This window comes from Rhinoderma darwinii, chromosome 5 (genome assembly GCF_050947455.1).
Source record: "Rhinoderma darwinii isolate aRhiDar2 chromosome 5, aRhiDar2.hap1, whole genome shotgun sequence".
Classification (NCBI taxonomy): Eukaryota; Metazoa; Chordata; class Amphibia; order Anura; family Rhinodermatidae; genus Rhinoderma; species Rhinoderma darwinii.
Window position 1 is genome coordinate 238,674,647 of NC_134691.1, and position 10,321 is coordinate 238,684,967.

At 39.9% G+C, this 10,321-nt stretch overlaps 1 protein-coding gene across 1 annotated transcript; it reads right to left on the reverse strand.

Annotated features, from left to right (window-relative positions):
• Nucleotides 1–3,851: 3,851 nt before the first annotated feature.
• On the reverse strand, nt 3,852–9,176 carry LOC142652573 (uncharacterized). Its single transcript, XM_075828222.1, has 4 exons — nt 8,815–9,176; nt 7,711–8,700; nt 5,284–5,318; nt 3,852–3,936 (listed from the first exon to the last, which is right to left on the reverse strand). Exons 2-4 carry the CDS (start codon nt 8,431–8,433, stop codon nt 3,852–3,854), a joined length of 843 nt encoding a protein of 280 aa, XP_075684337.1. The 5' UTR covers nt 8,434–8,700; nt 8,815–9,176.
• Between the last annotated feature and the right edge of the window lie 1,145 nt (nt 9,177–10,321).

Below are 10,321 nucleotides of genomic sequence, written 5' to 3' on the forward strand. Positions count from 1 at the left end.
TGGGTCGTATTTGCTTTTGGTAACCCTGGCAGTACGTTAATTAAAATCTTCCTTCCTTTTTTAGGATTATTTTCTTAAAAATGGTTTAAGATGTATTGTACATTTGTTTAAAGAGGCTCTGTCACCAGATTTTGCAACCCCTATCTGCTATTGCAGCAGATAGGCGCTGCAATGTAGATTACAGTAACATTTTTATTTTTAAAAAACGAGCATTTTTGGCCAAGTTATGACCATTTTTGTAATTATGCAAATGAGGCTTGCAAAAGTCCAAGTGGGTGTGTTTAAAAGTAAAAGTCCAAGTGGGCGTGTATTATGTGCGTACATCGGGGCGTTTTTAATACTTTCACTAGCTGGGCGCTCTGAAGAGAAGTAACATCCTCTTCTCTTCAGAACGCCCAGCTTCTGACAGTGCAGATCTGTGACGTCACTCACAGGTCCTGCATCGTGACGGCCACATCGGCACCAGAGGCTACAGTTGATTCTGCAGCAGCATCAGCGTTTGCAGGTAAGTCGATCTTACCTGCAAACGCTGATGCTGCTGCAGAATCAACTGTAGCCTCTGGTGCCGATGTGGCCGTCACGATGCAGGACCTGTGAGTGACGTCACAGATCTGCACTGTCAGAAGCTGGGCGTTCTGAAGAGAAGAGGATGTTACTTCTCTTCACAGCGCCCAGCTAGTAAAAGTATTAAAAACGCCCCGATGTACGCACCTAATACACGCCCACTTGGACTTTTACTTTTAAACACACCCACTTGGATTTTTGCAAGCCTCATTTGCATAACTACAAAAATGGTCATAACTTGGCCAAAAATGCTCGTTTTTAAAAAATAAAAACGTTACTGTAATCTACATTGCAGCGCCTATCTGCTGCAATAGCAGATAGGGGTTGCAAAATCTGGTGACAGAGCCTCTTTAACCTGTATTTGCAGTTTATTCTCAACATTTTTCTGCATGTAAACGATTGAGTTATTAAAATTGATCATGTATCTTTAAATACCGGTGCTATATATGCAAGTACTATCGTGAACATGATTTCCTGTCTCTGATGAAGTCCCAGCTGGGATGAAACGCGTAAGACGTATGCACGGTGGTGAGAGACGTCATCACACCGTTTTCCTCAGGCGTGGTTACCTGTAACTCCATGCCTCAAACCACGCTTGGTTTGTTACCTACTACCTTGGCCGGTGTTTTCTTTCTGGGTCTCTGGACTTGAGATTCCTAACCCCTACTACCTACGAGGTATGAGATACAACACCTAGAGGATATCTATTGGCCGTTTTAAATCCGAAGCAAGGATTTTGCATGCACGCTACAACAGCCCCTACCTGTACCCGGGAATCAATTCATCCAGTCACGGATAAGGAAGCAAAGGAAAAATCCACTCGGTGTATGATCAGGAACCCGCCTGTTTGAAGGAATTGAAACGACCAAAAGTTCGTTCCTTAAAGTCAGATGCACATGGCTTGTTCAAGTTTTCACTGAAAGTCCAATGAAGATAAAGACCATCTATGGACTGATCCGCACGCAATAGATGAGTATGCGAAAAATCTCTGTGGATCATCTATATTCTCATTGCTTATTCCTGGATGTGCCAAATTTATTGTCTTGACCGGTCTGAATTTACCTGTGTTTCTTAGGTTGCAATTTGCTACATGCACCTTGCCGATATATCCTTTCTGTATATTTGATATACTCTTTTGGATTTTCTTGAGCATATTGATGTTTATATTTATATATACTCATTATTCCTCCTGGCCAGGTAGTTTTTAAATTGTTTTGCATTATTGTATATGCTATTGTGGGAATTGTTTGTATTTCCTTTTCCCTCCATTCCCCCCCTTTTTTCTATGTATTAAACTTATTTTATATTACATTTATGGATATATTCATTATTTATACATCCATTATTCAATTTTCTTACCCAGATGAGTGCTGGTTTGTCCTGGATAGTGTTTTGATTTATTGTTTTTTGGTTTAGTTACTAGGACGGCACCGTGTGGCTCCCCAACCACAATTTTCTGGGTTTTTGGATATTTCCCTTAAATATATTTTTTGTAATTTCTTTCCTTGTTTTGCCCAAAGCCATCAATCATGTTCTGCTGGGCCTGCCTTGGCTTCGACTGCATGCCCCAGTCCTGGAATGGAATTCTGGAGAGGTTCTCCAATGGGGCTCCAAGTGCCATTGTCTGTTGCAGATTCTTCCTGTCCACCCTCCTCTGCCTCAGTCATTGGCGGGACTGCCCCCCCAGTTTGCAGATGTCTTCAGCAAAAGGGAGTCTGAGACGCTGCCTCCACATCGGACTTATGACTGCCCCATTGAACTAGTTCCTAATGCCTCTCTCCCCCGTGGCCGAGTATATCCTCTCTCCTTACCAGAGTCTCTATCCATGTCGGCCTATATCAAGGAGAATTTGGAGAGGGGTTTCATACGAAAGTCTTCCTCCCTGGCCGGGGCTGGGTTCTTCTTTGTTAAAAAGAAAGACGGATCCCTTCGACCCTGCATTGACTACCGTGGTCTCAACCAGATCACGGTCAAGAACAAATACCCGTTGCCACTTATAGCTGAACTGTTTGACTGTATACAAGGAGTCAGAATTTTTTCGAAACTAGACTTGTGTGGGGCTTATAATTTGATCCAAATCTGTCAAGATAACGAGTGGAAGATGGCGTTCAACACTCGAGACGGGCACTATGAATACCTGGTGATGCCATTTGGACTGTGTAACGCTCCCGCGGTCTTCCAGGAATTCGTTAATGATATCTTCCAAGATCTCCTCTATATCTGTGTTGTTACATAGTTACATAGTTAGTACGGCTGAAAAAAGACACATGTCCATCAAGTTCAACAAAGGGATGGGAAAAGGGAAGGGAAAAATTTCTACACATAGGAGCTAATACTTTTTTGTTCTAGGAAATTATCTAACCCTTTTTTAAAGCCATCTACTGTCCCTGCTGTGACCAGCTCCTGCGATAGGCTATTCCATAGATTCACAGTTCTCACAGTAAAGAAGGCTTGTCGCCTCTGCAGGTTGAACCTTTTTTTCTCCAGACGGAGGGAGTGCCCCCTTGTTTTTTTAGGGGGTTTTACATGGAACAGGATTTCACCATATTTTTTGTATGTGCCATTAATATATTTATATAAATTAATCATGTCCCCCCTTAGTCGTCTTTTTTCAAGGCTAAATAGGTTTAATTCTTTTAATCTTTCCTCATAACTTAGATTCTCCATGCCCCTTATAAGCTTCGTTGCTCTTCTTTGTAATTTTTCCAACTCCAGGGCATCCTTTCTATGAACTGGAGCCCAGAATTGAACTGCATATTCTAGATGAGGCCTCACTAATGCTTTGTAAAGAGGCAATATTACATCCTTGTCCCGCGAGGCCATGCCTCTTTTAATACACGACAATATCCTGCTGGCCTTTGAAGCAGCTGATTGACACTGCATGCTGTTATATAGTTTATGATTTACAAGTACACCCAGATCCTTCTCAACAAGTGACTCCCCCAGTGTAGCTCCCCCTAGGACATATGATGCATGCAGGTTGTTGGTACCCAGATGCATAACTTTACATTTATCTACATTAAACTTCATTTGCCAACTCGATGCCCAAATACTTAGTTTGTTTAAATCCGCTTGCAATTCACGAACATCTTCCATAGACTGAACTATCTTACACAGCTTGGTGTCATCTGCAAAAATAGAAATAAAAAATAGATATTGGGATGCACTCCTCAATCTATTAGCGTGGTGCTAGTAAGGTAGGGACGAGAATCCCACAATATTGAAAATATATAATCCCAGCACACACAGAGGTACACAATAGATCCAGATGCAAACAATATTAAGTTTTATTGCAACAAAAAGTTGGTAAAGTTGAGGTAGTAAGCGACTTGGTAAGATGTTTCAGCCAAACCTCGGCCTTTGTCACTGTCGCTAAAATGGTAAAGAATAAAATTATTTTACAAAGGTGGCAATAACATTTACAAAAATACAGTATGAACAAATGATGTAAAATAATAATATGAAACTAATATGAAAACAACATTATATAGATGAGTTATCTCTGTTTACATAAAATTATATAGAGCTGTCACCTCAGATATACACAGAGAACAATTATTATACATCATAAGGAAAAAAAAAATTTAAATACTGAACCGTATAAAGAAAAATGCGTGATCAATTAGTGGAACCCGAAACACAGGATGATACAGGAAATCATAATCATCTATGAAAGAATAAGTCATAATGATCTATAAAAACAAGACTAGGGGCTGAATAGCCAGAACAAAATTAAATTAAATATGCTCAAGGCGGATATAAGAGTATATAACTGTATGGGGCATAAACAATCTGGAAACCTCTAATGGTCCTAGGTTACATATAGTGATTTCGTTTTGTTATTATGGTGGGGAGAGGAAAGAGTCCTCACTGCAGACCATACCACAAAGTACCGGTAGAAAATAAAGGATAGTATGGAAAGGAACAAACACTAGAGGATAAACTAAAGGGAGAGAACAAGAGAAAGTAAGAGGAAAGACATGCACTGCTGTACCTGTTCGTCGATATCGCTGGTATGGGATGTCCGCCGGATCTTCCCTGTGTGTCTGTGCTATGTAAGTTGTGTCTGTGTTTATACCAGACAAACCGGAAATACCATGCTATGGAAGGGTGGAAGTGAGGTCAGTGGTACAGCCAGGGCTGTCTAACAGCTGATATGTGAGTGTAGTGAATATTCATGAGGTTATAGTAAGGGACAGTGGAGAAGAGACCGTATGTCTGAAAGTATAGCCAGGGCTCTAGCTGCTGATATGTGAGTGCAGTGAATATTCATGAGGTAATTATAGTAAGGGACCTGGAGAAGGAGAGCAAAGGGACCTAGCAGCTGATGTGAGTGCAGTGAATATTCCTGAGGTTATTATAGTAAGAATGTGTGTTAGTGTGTGTATATATGTGAGTGGCATGTAATGAAGGAATGTAACTATATAGGGAAGTATATTGACAGAAACTTATCGGACGCTATCTAGTTGCCATGACAACGGACCGGAGAAGGAAAGGGACCGTATGTCTGAAGGTATAGATGATCTCAGCCCATGTGTGTGGGATGTTGCTGTAAGGATAGATGTAAGAACGGTATAGAAGATGATAGTAGTCATGGCAACATATAGAGAAAAGGAAAAATTTGAAAAAATAGAGAAATTGAAAATTGGAAAAAATATATATGTATAAAGATGAAGGAATAAAGATGAGATTTGACAGCCGGTTTTATGGTACTTTTACCTGGTCCGTGTGGATGTGTTTTTTCTCTTGCGTGTCTAGAAACAGAAAAGACAACAAGTTAGAATATGTAAGTCAAACATGATATAGAAACTGGCATTAATATAATACATGAACTGCACAGAAGATAATAGGGTTTCGTATCAATTCATTAGGTCAAATTCCCTATTTAGACCCCTGGGACTTAGGGTTTGTAATGTATGTATCCAGAAGGATTCCCGTTCCTTAAGTAAATGTATGTGGTTGCCACCTCTACGTGGTTGAGGAACGTGTTCAATTATCTGGAACTGAAATTGGGAAAGTTGATGATTAGCCTTACTGAAGTGGTCTGGTAATGGTAACCAGTTTTTATTCCAATTGATAGTAGATTTGTGACTTGTTATGCGATCCCTAATGTGTTGTGTAGTCTCGTCCACATATATTAGCCCACACGGGCACTTTACCAGGTATACCACGAAATTGGTATCACATGTATAGAAGCCTTTTATGGGAAAAGATTTGTTCGTGTGGGGATGCTGGAACCGATCACCCTTGATTACGTTGGAGCAGCATGAGCAATGGAGGCATGGGAAAGTTCCATTGTGTCTAGTTCGTAAGAAAGTTTGTCTGGCCAATTTAGTGTTGCTGCCAATGTCTGCTCTAACCAATCTATCCCTGAAATTGGGTGGGCGTTTGAGGCACATCATAACGGGCAACGTAAATTCTTGAATGGTCGGGTAGGCCGTACTGAGGTGGTGTCAGTGTTTTCTAATAATTTGTTGGAATTTTGGAACCAAAGGGTGATATGTATGTACAAACGGGATTCTATTTAGTTTAATGTCGTTGCGGGTGGTACGAGGTGTGTGATCTTCTTGAATCGTATTATGTAGTTCTTGTTGAAGTATCCGTGGAGGATAACCTCTGTCTTTGAATTTGTCAGTCATTTCTTGTAATCTAGTGTGTTGTGTTGTCTCATCTGTTACAATCCTAGAGATGCGTTTATATTGAGATTTAGGAAGTGAGGTTTTAGTTTTATACGGATGGTTACTCTGGAAATGGAGCAGGCCATTTCTGTCTGTAGGTTTGGTATATAGATCGACAACTAGATGGCCAGTGTTATGTTTCTTAACCAATGTGTCCAGGAAGCTAATCTCCTGTGAACTCAGATTTAATGTAAATTGTAGACCCTCACGTATGGTGTTAATTTCCTGGACAAAATCTATGGCAGATTGTTCAGTACCTTTCCATATGCAAAATATATCATCTATATATCGATACCAGCAGATTGCATTATCCCTGAATCTAGTATTGGTGTAAATGTGGGTAGATTCGAATTCTGCCATGTAGGCATTGGCATATGGAGGAGCCATGTTAGAACCCATAGCAGTGTCGTTGATCTGTTTATAAAAGTTGTCCCCAAATAAGAAATAATTCTCATTCAGAATTAATTTGAGTAGTTCTAAACATAAAGATTTGGAATTTATGGACATATCGGTAGTGTCCAGGAGACTACTTGTGGCTGCTAGGCCATCTTGACGTGTGATGGATGTGTATAACTATTAACATCCAATGTAATTAGGAGGCTATTAGGCTCAATCTGATGTGGACTTTTAATAATCTGTAAAAAATGGCTGGTGTCCAGGAGAAATTATTTGTTTTTTTTAATGAGGGGAGTCAATATTTTTTCTAAAAAGATGGCTAATGGGGATGAAATAGAGTCGGTGGAGGCAACTATTGGTCGACCAGGAGGATTGATTAAAGACTTATGAATTTTTGGTAGGACATAAAATACGGGAGTTATTGGAAACGGATTCTGTAAAAATTTGTGTGTTTTGTGATCAATCGTATTAATATCAAGGTGATGATCAATGATGGAGTTGATTTTATGTCGTATATCGGAAATAGGGTCTCTTGGTATTTTGAAGTAGGTGTTACTATCAGTAAGTTGGCGATTGACTTCAGAGACATAATTATTGTAATCAAGTATTACAATGGCCCCTCCCTTATCGGCTGGTTTAATTATGATTTCCCGGTTATGTTGTAAATCCCTTAAGGACGTCCTTTCTTCAATGGACACATTTTTTTGATGGGGATAGTAGCGCAAGTTATAATCGTGCAAGACGACATCAATGTCTCTTTGAACAAGTTCAATCACCGATTCTGTAGCGTGGTAGATTTTGGGGGGAGCAAAATTGCTTTTGCTACGGAGGCCCAAATTAGAAATAGACATTTCTGAGCACACGTCTCTAGGTTGTTGGGAAATGGACGGATCAGTTAGCCCAAAGTGTGTCTTGAGTCTTAATGATCTGTAAAAATAGTTCAATTCCTGCTGGAGAATGAACGTATTACAGGGGGCGGTGGGGCAGAAAGACAAGCCTTTCTGTAGGACTGACAGTTCTGTTGGCGTAAGGGAATGAGAGGAGAGATTGACGACCAGGTGGTTCTTCTTACCTGGGACCTCGTCTGTATGTTGGTGTCTCGACCTCGTCCATCTCCTTCCCGCCCGCCTGGTGGTCCGTTTCGGCCTCTCCGATTGCCTAAAAAACTTGGAGGACGTCGACCAATGGAGGAGTCGCTGCCAGAATTGGAGAAATGTACTGTTTGTTGTCGTGGTTGGCGCCATGAATTTGCGTAGGTTGACGACTCGTTCCATCGGTAAACCCTGTTGTTATCGTAATCCGTTGCGTCCCTCTGGAATTTGTCGCGTTTTCTTAGTTTTATGGTCTTGGAGAAGTCGTTGATGGCAATGTCGGTACGTGTTTTCAGATTCTCCCATTCACTGGGACTTACAGTTGCTGATAGTTGATTTTCCAAAGCCTTGATTTTAATATCGGATTCTGAAATTCTGGTTTGTAGATGAGAAATAGTAAGTAGAATCAAATCCAGAGAGCATTTGTTTAAAATCCTCTGGAATTGTTGACAGTATTCTTCGTCGTCAGAAAAGAGGGTTGGTCGAAGGTAACTCCTGAGGCCACGTGGTATTCTCTCCAATCTATGATATTTCGCCAAGGTTGTGCGATGCAGGTCATAGGAGGTATATTTTCGTAGTTCCTTTTCGTAGTCTCGTGTACGTAGTTCCTGCGGAGGAATTCTCAAAAAGTCTCCTGAGTTGGTGACTTGTGCCAAAATATTGGCCATAGTAGTGGAATCGAAGGCAAAAGTTGATGACGTCATCTATATCAGGGTGCAAGACATCCAAGGTACAGTAGTAATCAAAAATAGATATTGGGATGCACTCCTCAATCTATTAGCGTGGTGCTAGTAAGGTAGGGACGAGAATCCCACAATATTGAAAATATATAACCCCAGCACACACAGAGGTACACAATAGATCCAGATGCAAACAATATTAAGTTTTATTGCAACAAAAAGTTGGTAAGGTTGAGGTAGTAAGAGACTTGGTAAGACGTTTCGGCCGAACCTCGGCCTTTGTCACTGTCGCTAAAATGGTAAAGAATAAAATGCTTTTACAAAGGTGGCAATAACATTTACAAAAATACAATATGAACAAATGATGTAAAATAATAATATGAAAATAATATGAAAACAACATACCTTCAGACATACGGTCCCTTTCCTTCTCCGGTCCGTTGTCATGGCAACTAGATAGCGTCCGATAAGTTTCTGTCAATATACTTCCCTATATAGTTACATTCCTTCATTACATGCCACTCACATATATACACACACTAACACACATTCTTACTATAATAACCTCAGGAATATTCACTGCACTCACATCAGCTGCTAGGTCCCTTTGCTCTCCTTCTCCAGGTCCCTTACTATAATTACCTCATGAATATTCACTGCACTCACATATCAGCAGCTAGACGGCCCTGGCTATACTTTCAGACATACCCACGGTCCCTTACTATAATAACCTCATGAATATACACTGCACTCACATAGCAGCTGGCCCTGGCTGTACCACTGAAGTCACTTCCACCCTTCGATAGCATGGTATTTCCGGTTGGTCTGGTATAAACGCAGACGCAACTTACATAGCACAGACACACAGGGAAGATCCGGGGGACATCCTATACCAGCGATATCGACGAACAGGTACAGCAGTGCATGTCTTTCCTCTTACTTTCTCTTGTTCTCTCCCTTTAGTTTATCCTCTAGTGTTTGTTCCTTTCCATACTATCCTTTATTTTCTACCGGTACTTTGTGGTATGGTCTACAGTGAGGACTCTTTCCTCTCCCCACCATAATAACAAAACAAAATCACTATATGTAACCTAGGACCATCAGAGGTTTCCAGATTGTTTATGCCCCATACAGTTATATACTCTTATATCCGCCTTGAGCATATTTAATTTAATTTTGTTCTGGCTATTCAGCCCCTAGTCTTGTTTTTATAGATCATTATGACTTATTCTTTCATAGATGATTATGATTTCCTGTATCATCCTGTGTTTCGGGTTCCACTAATTGATCACGCATTTTTCTTTATACGGTTCAGTATTAAAATATTTTTTTCCTTATAATGTATAATAATTGTTCTCTGTGTATATCTGAGGTGACAGCTCTATATAATTTTATGTAAACGGAGATAACTTATCTATATATGTTGCTTTCATATTATTTTCATATTATTATTTTACATCATTTGTTCATACTGTATTTTTGTAAATGTTATTGCCACCTTTGTAAAAGCATTTTATTCTTTACCATTTTAGCGACAGTGACAAAGGCCGAGGTTCGGCCGAAACGTCTTACCAAGTCGCTTACTACGTCAACTTTACCAACTTTTTGTTGCAATAAAACTTAATATTGTTTGCATCTGGATCTATTGTGTACCTCTGTGTGTGCTGGGGTTATATATCTGCAAAAATAGAAATAGTGCTATTAATCCCATCCTCTATATCATTAAAGGGAATGTGACGCTAGAAAAAAATGTATTTATTTTTTTAGTTAAACAATTAGTGTGTAGGTGATTAAACATTGTTCTAATTTTTTTCACGAGTCAGGAAATATTATAAATTAGATTCTAATTTATAATATTTCCCAGTGCTGGTCACTAGATGGAGCAATTCCCAAAATTGCAGCATTGCATGTG